This window comes from Pseudorasbora parva, chromosome 1, assembly GCF_024679245.1.
Source record: "Pseudorasbora parva isolate DD20220531a chromosome 1, ASM2467924v1, whole genome shotgun sequence".
In the NCBI taxonomy this organism is placed as follows: domain Eukaryota; kingdom Metazoa; phylum Chordata; class Actinopteri; order Cypriniformes; family Gobionidae; genus Pseudorasbora; species Pseudorasbora parva.
Window position 1 is genome coordinate 34,581,675 of NC_090172.1, and position 18,720 is coordinate 34,600,394.

Here is an 18,720-nt window from a genome sequence, read left to right on the forward strand (position 1 = left end):
TAATATATAAAAAATGCTGATTGTTGATATCAAGAATTTAATTATTGAAATCAAGAATTTAATTTGAATGACAGCCTATGGTGACATTTCACCAGTGAACATACAATTACAGATATAAAATATTATAGTTTTTACTTGAAATGTATCAAATCAATAATTTGATTTTTGAGAGACAGAATTGGATCATTGTTGATATCAAGAATGATAATTTTAATAGAGGAATTGTAATTCCTGATATCAAAATTTTCATTGTCTATAGTAAAAAATAATTCCTGATATTAAAAATAAGCATTTTAAATAGTGAAAGCTCACACTTTGATATCATGAGAATTCATGAATGATAAAAGTTAAAACGGCTTGCCATATACTGTCAGTCTGTCACGCCGATTCATATCAAGTTCAACAAGTACGCTCCAACTCAGTAGATGGCGATAAAGCCACTCAACTTGGTCTACTGTCATGTCGATCGTTTAACGAAGAAGAGACAACATCAATGGCTGCCCCCTGCTCTGCATGTGTTATCTTTCCGACAACTCTCTTTTGCGATATATAGCGATTTTCCGTCTGTAAGCACGAGACTATTGACAAAAATAAATACAAATTATATGGACCGTCAGATATAGTTCACTTAGAAAATGAAGACAAAGGCGCAGCGCAAGAGCAAAGGGAAAGGGGGAAGGCAAATCCACAAGGAGAAACTTCAGAAATTCATGGACTCAGTTAATGACTTTGTGAAGAGCAAAGGCGGCTTCGATGAAAATGAAAACAACCAGAGAGGAATCTTTGTAAAAAGGAAAAATAGAAAAGTGCTGCGTAGAGAGAAACGTAAGTTAAAGAAAGCCAAGATGAAAAGTCACTATATGGGTCAGTCACTCCCGAAGCCCGGCGAGGAACCTGCGCAAAACTCTCCCGCTGTCAGTGAGGAAAATACACAGAAACCAGTTGTGAAGCCGATTGGAAATCTTAAAAATTCCGCTCAGAGAAAGCAGGAGACAAATAAAGACAATATTAGTATTAAAGATGGTGCAGAGGAGACGACTAAAAGGAAAGTCCACTTCTCCGAGCATCTGCCAAACCAAAGAAAGAAATCGAATCTGCTCGAGAGCAGAAAGCGGTCTCTAATTGAGGCCAATATCGAAGAGGACAAGGAAATAAAAAAATTAGAAAAACGCCTCGGTCTGAATAAAAGAAAGAACAAAAAGACTCTGCCTCAGTCATTCGCCAACGATGGGCTCGATTATATTTTAGGAATTCTTGAGCCTGGGGCATCTGCGACAGGACTGTATGAGAGTGATGAAGAAATGGACTTGGACAAAGCGAAGGATAACTTTGATGATTTGGAAGAGGACAGCGACGGGCAAATGACAGATGATGAGAACAAAGGTGACAGTGAGGATGAAGATGATGCTGATGAAGAGGAAGGAGATGACGAGGATGATGCGCATATGGAAGAGGAGGAGGACGTGGAAGAAGAGGAGGACGTAGAAGACGACACACAGATAGAAGATTATGGTGACAAAGAAGAGGAAGATCACACAGATGCGTCAGAGGAAAATGATCATGAATCTGAACAAAAAAGACCTGAAAGCCATGAACCAGTATGTCATTGTTTATCTGGATATAGTTTTTAGTATTTATTGTATACTTTTTAGGTCTAAATTCAGTTTTGTCACGCTTATGTATTTTTAGTGTATATTGTATTTATATACAGTACAGATTGTTTTAAAGCAATTTTGCAAGAAATAAACTAAACATAAACAGTGTTAATGTTTCAAAATTCATCAATTAGAAAACTCAATGAATCTATAGCCTAGCGGCTCTAGTGTACTGGTCATCACTCTACTCACAGTCTATATCATGCTCGTCAGGAGTATGTTTTGAAACTGATATTTGTGGTTTTCTCTTTTTATAGAATCCTGCCACAGTCGGCAAGTACGTTCCACCTCACCTACGAGAAGCCATGGACAGCAAACGAAAAGCCGAGCTGGAGAAACTGAAGCGCCGTGTGAAAGGTCTGATAAACAGGTATGGTGCCGTGGAAGGGATACCCTACATAAAAAGCACCATTTGAAGAGGCTTCATCTTTTTTAAATGTATACCATCTTTGGCGAACTACGTTAAATTCAGCCAATGTTTTGTTGATCAGTTGTTTGCTAATCTGCCCTCTTTTTGGCAGATTGAGTCAGCCCAACATGGCATCTATCAGCAGTCAGTTGGAAGAGCTGTACATGAGCACCAGCAGGAAGGACATGAACGATACACTCACGGACCTTTTGCTGGCTGCCTGTGTCACACCTGCTCTCATGCCTGAAAGGTTACCGTATACTTCATTTTTTAACCCAGCCTTTCATAATTTTTTTGTAGCATTTCATTTAAATATGTTCATTTGAGAAAGCCCACATACTGATGTTGTATTTAAACATTATATTCTTCTTCTGAGACTAAAAACCCTGTGCAAACCCAGGGCTTTCAAGCTACATTTACCAGGGTCAGGGGACAGACCTTCCAGATTTAAAAAGCTGGAATGTGCTATATAACTTTTTCCCAGATTTTTTTTGCCCCAATTTGCAGTCTAGACCAGTGGTTTTCAAACCTGTTCTGGAGGACCCCCAGCCCTGCACATTTTGTATGTCTCCTTCATCTAACACACCTGATTCAACTCATGAGCTCATTAATAGAGACTGCAAGACCCGAAGTGGGTGTAATAAAAGAGACAAATAAAATGTGCAGGGCTGGGGGTCCTCCAGGACAGGTTTGAAAACCACTGGTCTAGACGCATCAGTGCTAGTTGCTAAAAGTCAGAGCCAATCTTAAGATTTTGAGCAGTCCAAGTTTTTAAGATTTTGTAGACAAACACGTAGTGTATGATGGGCACAGACTTTTTTAGCTTTATATTGTCTCTGCTTCCCAATTCGCATACTATCCATACTAATAGTCTTCGAAAATAGAATTAGTATGTCCCAAATCTTAGTTTGCTGAAAAGAGTATTCCAAAGATACATGGATGGTCTACTATTTCCGATCAGAATTCGAAGTGCGGATTCGATGGACACTCTTAATGCCTGATATTGCCTACAACCCATGGCGAGTTGGACGAGGATTCGATTAGAACTACAAACGCAGATAAAAAAATGGTAAAAAACTACAAACATGATGGATGTGCGAGTCAGGCGGTTAAGTAGAGAGGTTTAGAAAAAGGTTTGAGTGATCAATTATCAGTATTTATCCAAACAAAAATATATTTATTCAGTGCTATCCACATTATATTTCACCTGCAGCAGCATTGTGAACGTTTGTAATGACACGTTTGGCCATTAACTTTTAATTGTGTCGTTATATTTAAACTGTAAACACATGAGGAGAGTCTCTGGATTAAAGACCAACACATGGCAAATCAACGTGCTACTACATTTCTCTCCCATACGGTAGGAGATTAAACTGAATGTGGAGGATTTGAACTGTGACAAATCTGAGGATGATTGACAGGGCAGTTAAATGGTGATGGGATGCACGTAACTAAACAGAGTCCGTTAAAAATGACAAAGTAGTATGTCCCGAAGCTTTGCATACTTACATCAAAAGTATGTACTTTTTCTTCACAAAAAGAGTACATACTTTTAGGACGTAGTATAAGTAGGCGAATTGGGATGCAGCATGTGACTCCATCCAGTTGGAGGATATCAAACATGTTCGATATTTTGAGCTGATTTTAGAACACACCATTTTAATTTGTCATGCGTCTCCGAGAAAAGAGTCAAGTGATTATGTGAGTTTGTGTTCTGAACAACGTATAAGTCTGACAGTGTGATCCTCAGTCTTTTAATGCACGATGCCTAGTTTTTCTCTATAACAATTTAGAAAAGTTGACAAGTGTATGATACCTGTATGAAGTCGTGTAGCTTATTCCAGCATTTACTGTGCTATATCTTTTCTGACTAAAAAAACTATGTCCAAGCAAACACCCAGAAGACTCTGGAAACCATCCACTAACATCCTAGCAACCACTCTGAACACCCTAGCAACCACATAGCAACTACCTGTCAATCACCTAAAACACCATTGCGACCACCCACAACACAGTAACATCTCCCTAGCAACTATTGCTGTGTCTCATTTCAGAAGGCTGCGTCCTCCGGAGGTCGCATTTGAAGGCTGCATAGGTCATAAGGCCGTCTCATTTAAAAAAAGTGAGCAGGACACTCCAAATGCGACCTTCGAATGCGTCCTTCTTTCACAGGATTTCGGAGTGTGCATGAGGTGTAGCCTTCGCGGCTGGAGATAACCCACAATTCTTTGCATTGCCGTTCACATCCGTCATATATATTTTTTTATATTATATAGGAAAAAAACTGCAATACTGCTAGATATACATGCGAGCGTAGGAGTGGTGTTTAAAATGTAAGTTCAAGCTTGTTTTTATTTTTTAAGCTCTATTACCTCAAATAGATAGTTGTGGTTAACAGGATTACAACGCTTTAGTTCTTTTTAAACGTTTAGAACAGTACATTACTGTCAAAACAAGAAACATTTCATAGTAATTTTTAAGTTATAAATAAATTTCATTCATATAAACTGGCGTGAGAGCGCAACTAGGCTGAACGTGTTGGCATAGCAACGTGATACTTCCTGCCTGTGTGTCCTACGAAGGACGTCTCGTTTAATTCTGATTAAGGACGCTCCGTATACTGCATCCTACACAGGACGTGTCCTCCGGAGGACGCAGCCTTCGAAATTTAACGAAATGAGACACAGCTTATGAGTTTTGCCAAAAACTTATGAGTTTTGGCTGAGTTTTGTACAACAACCCTTAAAAACCCTGTCCTTAAACACTTAAATTAAATATGACCATAAAACAATACACAAACAAATACCTGTAAATATTATTATTAACACTAACACTCTCTCTTCCAGGCTTCTTATGGAGCACATCCTACTTGTCAGCGTCCTCCACCATAGTGTTGGCCTAGAGGTATCTATTTACTTTACTTCATTTTACAGATTCATACACTTGTCATCATGGCAATATAATCCACACTCGCTACCAGGGACCCTAAGCAATTCCATGTATCGGGGCCTAACACATCAACTATGCTCCCATTTACTTTTGTAGCCCTCAAAGTACTGAAGAGTTTACCCTAAGTTTATGTGAGATGGGAACAACTTAGCCTTACTAATACACACAGATACTCACTAATAAATCAACTAATATGTAGCACAATGAATAAACTTTAAATCTTAAATCTTTGGAAAGTTCACCCAAAAATGAAAATTCTGTCATTTACTCACCCTCAAGTTCTTCCAAACCTGTATGAATTTATTTCTTCTGCTGAACACAAAAGAAGATGATTTAAAAGAACATGGGTAACCAAAGAGTTGACTTGCCCCATTGACTTGCATAGTATTTTTTCACTGTACTATGGAAGTCAATAGGGTTCATCAACTGTTTGGTTATCCATGTTCTTCAAAACATCTTTTGTGTTCAGCAGAAGAAAGAAATTCAACTGAATTGTGCACATGCATTTTAGACTTTTTCTTGCTTTATTCCTAGACATCGTTCCAGCATGAAATAAATGCATGCCCTTGAATAAGCAGGCTTTTCTACCATATTCAATTGAACTACTGGGGTAATATCAATGACATTTTAAAATTAGTGTGAGCTGTAGAAATGTATTTTCATATTTTAATAAGCAAAGCTTGGGCTCACAATAGCTCTAAACTTTCTTCTCGCACATGTGCCACACTAATGGAATGGTCCACTCTTTTCCATGATGTGGGGGCCAGTATTTGTAAAGAGGTAATAATAATGTTACAACTTAATGGTGATATCCTGGGCAAACAAAAATATCATAGAAAATGAATATATACTTCTGTTTTTTTTTTTTATGGGGCCCTAAACAGCCACTTACTTCGTTTATTGGTCAAATCCGTCCCTGCTCACTGCTGTATTCAGTGGCATACTCTTATAAGAATTTCTTTTATAGTATGTAGATTTGTTTCACACTGGATAATTTCTCACTTTCTCTCGTTTTCTCTTAGGTTGGAGCTCATTTTCTAGAGACTGTAGTCCGTCAGTTTGATAAAACATACAGTCAACTTGATGCTATCGACAAAGAATGTGACAACTTGGTGTCCATAATTGCCCACCTATACAACTTCCATGTGGTTCATGCTCTCCTAGTGTTTGACATTCTGAAGAAACTGGTGACACGTTTCAGCTCGAAGGATATTGAACTAGTCCTGTTGGTGCTGAAGAACGTTGGGTTTGCTCTGAGAAAGGATGATCCGCTAGCTCTTAAGGAGCTGATCTCAGAGGCTCAGCGAAAAGCCAATGCTGAAGGAGAGCGTTTTCAGGACCAAACAAGGGTGAGACTCATTTGTCCTGTAAAGAAGTCTCCTGGTGCTTAGAAGTTATCATGTTATATTGACATTTTATCATTAAATGCAAATTAATATATTATCCAAAGCAACTTAAAAATGAGGTCAAATTGAGATGAATCACAAATGAGGTGAAGTCTTGAAGTCAAGTTTATGTTGGTTTTTCAGATTCGGTTTATGTTGGAGACTATGCTGGCACTAAAGAATAATGACATGAGGAAGATTCCAGGTTATGACCCTGAACCTCTGGAGAAATTAAGGAAACTGCAGAAGACTTTGGTGAGAAAATGACTGATATTATTTTGCATCACTGATATGTTACTTACATTGGTAGATTTATAAGGTGGACTTGAGATGCAAATGTGCATAAAGTGGATAACTAGTTAATGTTCACATTATGATGATAGCCCTAAATTCATTCGAGCCTTAATGGATTAGTTCACTCACTTTTAGAGTGAAATAACCCCATGATTTACTCATCCTCAAGCCATCATATGTGTATATGACTCGAATCTTCTTTCTGATGAACACAATTAGAGTTATATTAATAAATATCCTGATGCTTCCAAGCTTTAAAATGGCGAGGTTTGAAGCTCAATAAAGAGCAGTCATCCATCATAAACGTACTCCACTCGGTTCTGGGTGGTTAATAAAGGCCTTATGTGTAATAAAAATGTCCATATTTAAAACTTTAAGTAAAATATCTAGCTTCAACCAGATCACTTTTCATATTCAAATTACAACATATGACCTTAGACTGCAAGAGGCGTTACTTTTTTTAACTCTAATTGTGTTTATCAGAAAGAAGAAAGTCATATACACAGAATGTCTTGAAGATGAGTAAATTCAATTTCATTTACATTTAAATTGAACTAATCCTTTAATGGCAAAATGTTTAGTATTATTGATACCAAATTAACGTTTTACTGTGTCCACTAGGGGTCAGACTAACTCCATATTTTGGTTTGGTCACACACTGATCTGAGTTTTGTACTGCATTTTCATAGTAGTTCAGATTGCTCATACACTAACACAACCCTCTTTATAGATTCACAGCAGTGCCAGTGGCAGTGATATGAAGTTGAGAGTCTCACTAGACAATCTTCTGGAAGCTGAATGCGTTGGCCGCTGGTGGATTGTGGGATCTTCCTGGAGTGGAGCACCTATGATTGATGACCATGGGATCAAGACAACCACCACATCCACCAAAGGGGAACAAGTAAGTTTATGTATGTATGTAGGTCCTTCTAAAAAAATTAGCATATATGATAAAAGTTCATTATTTTCCATAATGTAATGATAAATTAAACTTTCATATATTTTAGATTCATTGCACACCAACTGAAATATTTCAGGTCTTTTATTGTTTTAATACTGATGATTTTGGCATACAGCTCATGAAAACCCAACATTCAATCTAAAAAATTAGCATATATGCAAATTAATATTTAGCATATATATATAATATAAAATTAGCATATATATATATATATATATATATATATATATATATATATATATATATATATATATGTATATATAATTTATTTTTTTTGTAGCTTATTATTTACAAATACTTGCAATGTATAAACACAAACAGTATAGGGTAACACTTTACAATAAGGTATAATTTGTTAACATTGCATTGACTTACAAAACCTAATAATGCGCAATACATTTTTAAAACATTTAAGTTTTTAAAAAAAATCATGTTTGTTCATAGTGTATTAACTAATGTTAACAGATACATTTGCTTTAATATGTAGTAATAAGTGTTGAGATTAACATGACCAAAGATGAATCATTTCTGTAGGAGTATTGTTTATAAGTTCGTGTTAATGCATGTAGTGAAGTAATGTTAACAAATGAAACATTACCTTAAAATGGTTAAAATGTAAAAAAGTGTTACGAAATATAGTTATTTCTGTTCATAGACTCTGGCACCTTTGAGTATTAATTGGCTTTATGAGAGTCAAGGTACATGCATAAATTGTTATTTGAAATTGATTATTTCTATTCGTGAATTTGCAGCACAGCGCAAAGATTTTGGAGCTTGCACGCAAACAAAGAATGAACACTGACATCAGGAGGAACATTTTCTGTGTACTTATGTCAAGTGAAGACTATTTGGATGCCTTTGAGAAACTTTTAAGGTTTGTCTGCATAGTTTCTGTTTCTTCAAGTAGATTTTCAATGACATATCATAGGCCATTTTGCCCTTTTGAGACACTTGCAAGTCTTGTTTTAATCAAAGTTTCATGCAATGCCAGTACTGATATGAAATGCACTTTTTATTTACTTGCAGACTGGATACTTATGTAAAAGATAAGATTTTAAAAAGTATCTTTACAAATGAATGGATCTGCTTTATTCGCAAGACATTATTTAATGTGTGTTAATTTAAAAAGAGAACAAGAATGTTAACAGATCTTCTGAAAATATATTTTTGGTGTGGGATGCCAAATACTTAAATTACTTGCTAAGTGACCTGCCTGTTTTCATCCTGTGTATTTCAAACATGATGCACTATATTTGTAATATTTTTCATAAACCAAGAATTACCCAATTTAGACAGTGGATTCTTTTCTCTCTCAGGTTAGGATTGAAAAACCAGCAAGAGCGGGAAATTGTTCATGTTCTGATGGACTGTTGCCTGCAGGAGAAAATGTTTAATAGATTCTACGCAGTTCTGGCAGAGAAACTTTGCTCACATGATCGGCGCTTCCAGGTAAAGTGGAGCAGCAGTAATTTTTCGTCTCCGCAGTGATTTCTGTGTTAGGAGTGTGCTTTTTTCACTAGGTGTCACTGTTTAACTGCAGTAGGAGGAGCTGCTGTGTGTGTTTTGTATGTCTTAATTTCTGCACACAAAATTGATGCTTAAACAAAGAAAATTCAGATGATTCCGAGTACTTTGGTGTAATAGTTAAATTAGCTAAGGTTGTTATTGAGATTAGAAAGTAATATTACTCTTATCATGTGCAGTATGATATACGATCAGCTAAGTTTTTAATATAAAAATCGATAATAAGAGTCTGTCTGTTTACACTCATTTGTAAACTTAATTGTACATTTGTTTACACTCATTTTTATTACTGCATGTAATATAGATTGTAGCTGTTTACTATGGGTCAATTACAATTAACATCCATTTTGTAAATGTAAACCCTCTCTGCTTTTTTTCTGTTCTTTAGATGACCTTTCAGTTTAGCCTATGGGATAAGTTCAAAGAACTGGCAAACCTTTCCAGCAGGTCTTTCAGTAACCTGGTCCAGATGGTCACTCATCTTGTCCATAGGAAGAGTCTCTCCCTTTCTATTCTCAAGGTAATATTTGGTAAAGTTCATCCCTCTGCACAGTGCCGCCACTCCCATCACGTGTTGCGCGTAAGGCACCAAGTGCTGAGGGGGGCACCACGAAACACTAGAAGTGCATGTATGATTTGTGTATAATGTTGTAGTATACAGTATATATGTGTAATGTCCTTCATCCTCTTTATGAATCACTTACATATTAGTTAAAAGATGGCTTAATTTTCTGATAGTCTTATTGTGTTTTTAAAAGGCTATCGAGTTTGGGGAGCTAGATAAGCCCAAAGTCAAATTCCTGAAGCAGATTCTTTCGAAACTCCTTAAAGAAACCGAGCCAGAAGATCTTGTCAATATATTTGGCAGGTGAGTATTATTTGTCTGCAAAATTTTATTTAAGGCATAAATCAATATTTTGTTATAATCAAAGGCAAACGTCTGACATTGCTAATTAAACATTAGTGTTGTTTCAGCGACATTCATCATAATGGCAGTATAAATTAACTTTAAAAGAGAAAAAATTATCTTAATTAGCTATAACAATTCTTACATGTTTATTTGTGAGTGTGAGTTTATAAACAATTTCAGTAAAATGAGTAAAAAGACCAGATGTGTGGGACTTGTGTGTGGTCTAGTGTGTCAATATCCATCTACCATTGTGTCCCAGGATCTCTGGAATTCCCAATCTAGGAATGCTTCGGGAAGGCTTGAAACTTTTCATCAGTCACTTTCTGCTTCGGAACATTCAGACACAAGAACCATCTGAGCAAGCCAAGGTACTCATGGACAGAGCCGAGGTCGCCACCAAAGCCATGGAGGCCCGTGATGCCAAAATCAAGCTATAGAGCACACAAATCTGTGCATAATGCATCAGACTCAAGTGAACATTTCTACGCAGGGCAATATTTAAACCTCTATACTTTAGGACACATGCAGATCACTGACATCCTAAAGCATTTTCTATTAATGGCATTCTGTAGAAAAATAAAAACAAAACAAAAAAAATCGTTTTTTTTTTATTTATTTTTATTATTACATGTATTACTACACATTGACCAGAACAGATCTCAAATTCTGTATTTTTGTTTGGTATTGACTTGCATACCTGAGTAAGAGAAAGAAGAATAGAACAGTTGTTATTCATAAGATGTTTGGTTTTATTGTCTCTTTTAACAGTGTCAGGCTTTCTGTAATGTTTATTTAATTGAAAATGAAAATTGTCCTTTTATCTGAAAACTATAAGAGCAGATATTAAAATAATAGAAAAGAAAAAAATAAAATAAAACTGTTTGTGACAGAAATTTGAGTGTTAAAGAATAGTTAGTTAGAAAATCACAATAGCCTTTTTTTTTTGAGCCATTCTCATGTCCCAAGAAGAAAAAAGAGAAAAACTGTCATTCCTCAGTCTAATCCTCATTAATTTCCATAATTAGTGTTCAATAATGTGTTATGTTAATAAATTCATCCTGTGTAAGAGATAAATTGCTTACTCCATGTAAACAATATTATATTAACTTAATTTAGAAAAGATTGCAAACATCCATTGTTTTCCTCTTTTGAAATATGGGTTCATACAGTTTTTTGGGGCAGTGTTCTGGATGTGCCTGACTAGCATAACATAGCAGAGGGTTACCATTAGATTTGATGCCCATGATTAATTCATTAGCAACATTGTCAATCAATCGACAGCATAGAATTATCAGATGAGCAGCCATCATCTGGGGTCAGGCAGAGCCCTTGCAGCTCTACAACTAAGTGTTCAATTATATTTGATAAATTAAACCACATACCTCGGTGTCAGAATAAACAGACTGTCGCATTAGAACCTGTAATGATGACACATCAGTCTGGCTGATTTTTTTTTCTCCGGTTTAGAGCTGGAAAAGGGAGGGTTACTTACAGGTGGCCTGCTTTTCCACCCTTTGACAAAGACATCATTGTCACCATATGTGAGGAGAAGTGTATAATGGGAGTCCAGCCCACTAAGATACACACAGGTGACTGTAAATAGTGTGTGCTATTGTCTGTCTGTGTGAGACCATAGGAAGGTTGATACTGACCCTAGTTTGAACTGGCAATAGGAAGCAAAGTTGCCTTTGAACTGATAACGTCACAGTTACAATACTGTATGTGAGGATGTTACATGTTTCTGACTGTGCAAAGGACCGTGGGAGATTCGTGCATGTGCATAGGCCTCAGCCGAACATTAACTGGCCCCTACTGACAACATAGTGCATAATTTTAATTTATATTATGTGGCTTATTATCCACTCCTGCTTAATAATGTTTTTATCCTGCATGTTTTGTCTCGCCTTTAACATAAAAGTGGTTAAGCTCTTTGTACTTATGCAGCTGGGTAAACGTAAAAGTATAGGGTAAATTAGGTATTAGTTAAATCACTAACTAATGTTTAAAATTGACTACTACTACTCTGTTTGTTCTGGCCTAATTAATTCTGAGAATGTTGCTGAAAGTGGCTTAGTAAATGAAAAACAAGAGCATTTCAGATCACATTCAGTGTCCGAGTAGTTCTCATGGCCCTGGACTGATAGGAGGGGATAGTGATTATATTTAAATGTCCTCTAATTGATTCGAAGAAGCTCCTTGGCAAAGACCAGATGGATCTCTGGGTTTATTGCCCAATAAAGCATGTCGTTATTAATAAAGGAGGAAATGCACTTATGCGAAATAGACCTCAATTAGATTGCCGAAAAGACCATTAAAAGAGTCGTGCGGTAGAGTAATCCAACATCTCTTTCTTTATCATTTTCATTTCATGTCCTTCCTAAGTAGGCCACAAGCGCTCTGTTTTTTTGCTATTTCTACAGGCTAATTTTTAACATTACTCTGTGAACATGACAGAAACCGACTTCCGGATAGATCGCCTATAACATGTCTAAAATCAGCGGAAAGGTCAGTCTAATTTCACTTAAAGTCTAACATAAATATAAAAGACACCTAAAATAGCCCCTGTGATGTGCTCTCATGATGGATGGGCTTTGTCTCAAAGGTTCATTATTGGGTGCCCATTGCTGCAGAGGTGAGAAATGTTTCGCAGTATTCGAGTATGCTTACTCGCACATTTGCACGGATATGAGAGCTCTATAAACAGCGATTCCCATGACCCGACCATGCCACTGACAACAGAGACCGCTTCACATCCAGCCCTGTTGAGGGTTTTTCCTTCACACTTGTAATGGAATAGGCTATAGGCTACGAGTTCAACATTGCAAAAAAAAAAAAATTAAAAAGGCGCTCCGAAATTACAAACAAATTCTTTTTATTCACATAGCATATAACTGATGAGCCTAAACAATAATTTAGCCTACATGCATTTTAAAAGCGATTCGTTATAAATACATTTTATAAAAATAAACAGATCACTGCAGATCGGATCATCTTGATGCTAATTATTGATAGGGCTACTCATGTATTTTGCTTGATGAGATGATTTTCCCACATGCTCTGCAGCCACAGGCTACATCAGCTACCTTCAGGAGAAGTATCCAGTCAATGTTTGTAAGTGTAGGCCTATACAAACAGCTCATGATAACATGCATATCACATACATACGTTGCTGTTATTGATGTGTTTTTTTGTTTGTTTTTTTGTAAAACAAGTTTCATGGTTGTGGACTTATATCGCTGGCATTGGTTCGTTCATCCTCTGAAGAACAATCAGATGAATTCAGCATGTAATTGTCTCCTTCTTCGTCGTCACTGTCTCTAAAGTCCCGTATTCTGTTACTTTTCACCGAATCTACCTTCTGGTAGTCCTTCTCTAGTCCGTCCATTTTGTCCTGGTTTCCTTTACCTTTTTGCTTCTCGGCCTCCTGTGCGGCTTGTTCTTTAGCCTTTTTACTGCGCTTCCATTTCATTCGCCTGTTCTGAAACCAAATTTTCACCTGGAAATAAAAACATGATCGAAATTTCTCATTCATAAACACTTTAGTAGGTAATCGAATTTAGCATTATTCGAAGTTATTGATGATAATCAGCCGTATTTAAATTAAATAGGCTAGATTAATATTATCATTTATCAAAAAATAAAATACCTTTCAACAAATTAATTTAGACATTTTTATTACAAAAGTATTTTTCCAAGCGATGCGTTAAAATCCGATGGTTTAATTACCTGTGTCTCTGTTAGCATTAAAGATGTGGCCACTTCAAAGCGTTTTGGTCTCGATAGATATTTGTTCAGCTTAAACTGATGCTCAAGTTCAAGGAGCTGCTGGCTTGTGAACGCGGTTCTTGGTCTTCTGCACTTCCCGAGTAAGTTTGACTGCGCCTGGCCTACAGAATGACAAAATTGATACAATTTAACATTTAGCCCATACGTTTAATTCGTAAAATATGCTACAGCAGAACTAAAATATTTTGATGTAGCCTATATTTTTTTCAAGGAAAGATTCCACTTAGAACCAAAACAGATTCGTAGACTACATATTGAGTTCTGCAAATATGTTTTATTAAAAAATGTTTAAAGAAAAATAACCATAGCCTATAGGCTACACGTGGTCTACAAAACTATAGGCCTAATGCAAAATCAAGACATCAACATGCATTTTCGTAATAGGCCTATTCAAAGGAGCATAGCCTATATGCTATAAAACCAGAAGTGTAGCTATTTGATGAACATGCTACTGCACTGTACCGTTAAATAATGTTTGAGAGTTGCACGGGTAGACCTGTAGCCTAGGTCCTGGTTTTCACCAATTTTTTTTCATTTTATTTGAATGTAGGCTATATATGCCAGCAACAGTGTTAATGCATAGTTAGGCTATAGCATTGGTGAACTACATTCAAAGTGGATTCTTTTAACACCATAATTTATACAATGCGGACGGCAAGAAATGTCAAAAGCTCTCATTCTTAAAAGCCCCCAGAGCAATTCCCAATCACACATAGCCTCTATGTACCACGCCATTGTCAGTACATCTGGTAACATTTCCACCCTGTCTGATTTGTTTGGGAGAGGTTTGAGAAAATCTGCAGACGAGCAGCGGAACAGAGAGACAGTGTCTACAGTGTACACAGTTGGCAGGCTGTGGTTTTCACACTCGTCCGCCACTTTCCCTCTGTCCATTATCTGTCCATTTTAGCCCCTCTTTGAAAGAGTGCTCGGTCAGTCTCAGTCAAAGAACAGCTTTACTGACCCTGCACGCGCTTGTTATATCGGGCTATAATCCGTTTCTCTGACAAGTCTCACGGCAGTTGCTATTTATTGGGGTTGCGACAAAAATCTTAAATTATTATTTTTATTTATTAGGTCTACAGCACGGTAGAAGACTAAAATAAAGTTGAAAGTTGAAAATAAAGAGCGTTATTCTGTAAACTCAAAATATGGTCCAAATTAGGCTAATTAAGAGCCTATAGCCTAAAGAAATAAAAATAGGTCTTGAAGCACACCATTCCAACTAATTTGATTAATAAATAATATGCTAATATTATTAATAATAAAATGTATCTATTTAGCTATTTATTTATGTAGACATACATTTGGAATGTAGCTAACTCACCACTGAAATCTGCCATTTTGGGCAGCATCATTCCCGCAGTTGAGACCCTAAGCCAGTGATCGAGCTGAAAGGAGCTGGCGGTGAGTTTGAGGGGGTCATTGGGATGATGATGGTGCGACCCATGTGGATAAGAGTACGAGAGCGCCGGGTGCTGTCCGAGCGCTGCTGCTGAATATGTGTACATTGGATGACCGTAGAGAGCTTGAGGAGGAATCCCGGTGCTCTGGGGGTGTAGTCCGACCATGCCCGAATGTGGAGAGTTTAAGAAACCCGGTTTGGGAATCAAGCCGCAAGACGATATCCTGGGGGGCGATGGAGTCTCGTTCCGGAGCGCTTCGGAGTTCGTGTTCAACTCTGACGCCTGGACACTGTCGGAGGAGGATGATATGGAAGATGTGGGCAGGGAGGTGACCAGCGCCAGCGGCGAGGTCTGTACTTTTGGTGGATCGACAGCTAGAAGCGCGTCGATTCGAAAGTTTTTAGATTTCTCCATCTGGCCCACCTCACGAACAGATTCACGCGTCGCTCGCAACTTTACAAGGCTGTCACGAGTGTCACCGTTCCTCTCCTTAAAGTTATGATCTTGGCCAAGGTGTGCAAGCCAGAAGTCCACTTGTCAACTGCTGCCCGAAAGGGTGTGGATTGGTCATTCACGTCATCCTTGTGGATATCCGATTGGACAGTGATTTCACTGTGTTTACAGTGCGCATATAGTAGAAGTTCAAATTAGTCCTCAAAAGATTAGAATTTTCTCGTATCGTGGGAGTTAAGGGTGGGGGAAACAGAATGGGACAAAAAAATCTGCAGCATAGATAACACACAATAAACAAAAAAAACAAAACAAAAAAATGTTTTAAGCATTAAAAAGCAATGATTAGCTATCAAGTTCTCGTCTGACAGAATCATTGCATCCCTTAAAGAGTTTAATAGTGTTATCATCACGAAAAATCTTTTTTTGTTTGGTTTTTTCGATGGCTTAAGTAGGATATTAAAGAAGATGTCTAAATTAGCTAAAACTGGTATCCACTTCATTCGGATGCAGATCATTTAGTCAAATTATAGGCTATAGCCTAGTTTCCTTAAGGGCTATTTGTTTGAAAAAGAGAATGAGAACCATTCGCAAAGAGCTGCTACTGTATAAGTACACGTACAATTATGGACGTTCTAATTATTTTTATTTAATAATGTGAATTAATAGCAAAATTAAATAAATCATTAAGCAGACAAATTTGTGAGAAGACTGCCCTCATACCATGTCAGACCTTGTCACACTTTTTTGTAGGCTACTTCAGTGAAAATGTTTGAATAGCCAATGATATGAATTTATATATATATATATATATATATATATATATATATATATATATATATATATATATATATATATATATATATATATATATATATATATATATATATATATATATTATCCTATAGCCTATTATAATATTTAAAACACGTGTGACAATTTGCCACCTCCACATATAGCCTGGAAAATATTGAATATGAAAAATATGCCAGTCTTACTTTACTGTGATCATTTGTTTATTTGTTTACCATACATCTGTAGAAATAGGCCTATTAATTTATTAGTTGGATAGTAAAATTCACACAATTATTTTGAATTAAATTAAGATAATTTGAAATACTAAGAAAAAACATTATTGACTTTTGACTCCAAACCTTTGACAATTTTTCCGCTCTTATAGCATACACTCGATGTTGGCATATTTGAGCAAGGAGCAACTTGCATCCATATAACAACGTTAATGAGATAACGTGAATGTTATTTTAACGACTATGCTATAGGCTATTAAACAAACAAAATGCCAAAATAGCTTAAACTGAAACAGGAGATTGTAAACCAACCCAGCATTTATAGGCTAATTTATAGGCTATATTTTATAGAATAAATTTATTCTAAACATTGGCAAATCAGACCTTTTTTTATTTTGAGAAAAATCTAAAGGAAAAAATATTGACTTTATATTAAAAAAATGCCTATCCGGCTTTCTTAAGTTTTGCACTATTAAAATCTAAATTAGCTATATTTCCTCAAGCAGCTGCGGCACATGGTGGGATGGGGAGTAAGAAGATCTGTGCCCTGTTGTGGGGTCTGTTCCTCTTATAAGCCTCTTTAAGCTAATGGAGAAGGAGGTCAGAGAGAGAATTATTGACACTCTGTTGCCCTTAACCTGTCTACCAATAAAGCGGATTAGTTTTACTCAATTCATCAGCTAACCGCTCTCTCGAGACTGGTCTCATGCGTTTATTTGCTCGGGGGAAATCAACAAGTCACGGGCCGAAAGCATAAGAGTAACAGGAACAGGGTGCCGTAATGATAAACTTACCGAGCATTTCTGAAATAATAGGAATCACCTCACGTGTAATTGCTAACAATATGGGTAACAACTATCATTACAATGCACACTGTATAACCCATGCATATTTTGGCTAGACGATGCTGATTTAGCCTACAACGCAACAAATGCCTATTTTTTATTTGAGTTTATAGTTAGTCTGCAACATTCTTGCCAATCATGTTCTTGTGTCTTGAAATGCTATATATACACGTTACAACGTTCTTGTGTCTTGCTTCCTTTGTCTGCTTCCCATCAGTTTTAATTTCATTAAGGGATCGCATGAATATTTCTATTAAAGCAGCAGTGAAATATGAAGCCATGGACCTGCAGCGATCAGAGAGATTTATGGCTCTTTTTCATCACATCAGGGGAGAGTAAAATTATTATTGCACCCTGAGATAGAATAAGGGCCTGAAACCAGGGACTCTCCTCAAAGCTGTTCATTTGCTCGGTAATTACTTTCACAATTAAGTGGAACACATATCACAATGACAAATCGAAATAGTTTATATATTAATTATCCATGGTAAATGTGTTCATTATGAAAAGCCAATTTAACGGGACCTCCACTGTCTCTTTTATTGCAATAAATATTTTCGATCATAATGGCACAAATGGGCAGTGTGATGAAATGTATATAGCACTGGTTTTAAACACATTTAGAACTCATAATCTTTTTATCAATTTAATTATAGGGAACGGTGTACTTATACAATGAATGGTCTCAGACTCCAAGTATCAAAAATCATTAAAGAAAATCTGATTTCAGCGCTTATAGGTGCATGAATTCCCCCAACACTGAACATGAAGATAATTCATTTTAAACGTGCCTACTGCATATAGCCTACTACCAAATCCTTCTTGGCTATCGAAATAAGCGTTTTTCATCAGTTTGCTTTGATAAGTCTGATTATATCTTGATTCACTGGACCAAACAAAGCAGCTCGAAAGCCAGGTGTCACTTAACCGAGCATACTGGTAGACTACACTAATGTGATGAATACACACAATTCAGTCAGTGGTGTAATTTCAAATGTGCTTAAAAACGAGATGACCCACGACTCCCCTCTCTCCGTGACATGAGCCCGTGATTGACGATGTCACCAGATGTCAGGCTAATTCAAATGAATTCATACCTGACATAAGCCTCAAAGACC

At 36.7% G+C, this 18,720-nt stretch overlaps 2 protein-coding genes across 3 annotated transcripts in view; one reads left to right on the top strand and one right to left on the bottom strand.

Annotated features, from left to right (window-relative positions):
• The first annotated feature begins 450 nt into the window (after nucleotides 1–450).
• Nucleotides 451–11,333, top strand: nom1 (nucleolar protein with MIF4G domain 1). The gene is made up of 12 exons (XM_067438620.1): nucleotides 451–1,598; nucleotides 1,913–2,025; nucleotides 2,177–2,314; nucleotides 4,911–4,968; nucleotides 6,036–6,362; nucleotides 6,543–6,653; nucleotides 7,423–7,593; nucleotides 8,406–8,527; nucleotides 8,970–9,102; nucleotides 9,566–9,697; nucleotides 9,936–10,045; nucleotides 10,347–11,333. The coding sequence occupies exons 1-12, from the start codon at nucleotides 636–638 to the stop codon at nucleotides 10,522–10,524; spliced, it is 2,556 nt and encodes an 851-aa protein (XP_067294721.1). The 5' UTR covers nucleotides 451–635; the 3' UTR covers nucleotides 10,525–11,333.
• Nucleotides 11,334–13,001: 1,668 nt separating this feature from the next.
• The window catches only part of mnx1 (motor neuron and pancreas homeobox 1), a 9,839-nt gene continuing 4,120 nt past the window's right edge, over nucleotides 13,002–18,720 (bottom strand). For both annotated transcript variants that reach the window (XM_067450230.1, XM_067450240.1), the window contains 3 exons: nucleotides 15,201–15,891; nucleotides 13,814–13,974; nucleotides 13,002–13,583 (listed from right to left, as the gene is read on the bottom strand). In XM_067450230.1, coding sequence (XP_067306331.1) covers nucleotides 13,302–13,583; nucleotides 13,814–13,974; nucleotides 15,201–15,693 — 936 coding nt within the window. In that variant the 5' untranslated portion in view covers nucleotides 15,694–15,891 and the 3' untranslated portion in view covers nucleotides 13,002–13,301. The remainder of the gene's footprint in view (nucleotides 13,584–13,813; nucleotides 13,975–15,200; nucleotides 15,892–18,720) is intronic.

Coding starts and splice junctions, on each gene's coding strand:
- nom1 (XM_067438620.1), top strand. CDS start 636: ATGAAGACAAAGGCGCAGCGCAAGAGCAAAGGGAAAGGGGGAAGGCAA. Junction 6,363..6,542: donor GTTTTCAGGACCAAACAAGG/GTGAGACTCATT, acceptor TTGGTTTTTCAG/ATTCGGTTTATGTTGGAGAC. Junction 9,698..9,935: donor TCTCCCTTTCTATTCTCAAG/GTAATATTTGGT, acceptor TGTTTTTAAAAG/GCTATCGAGTTTGGGGAGCT.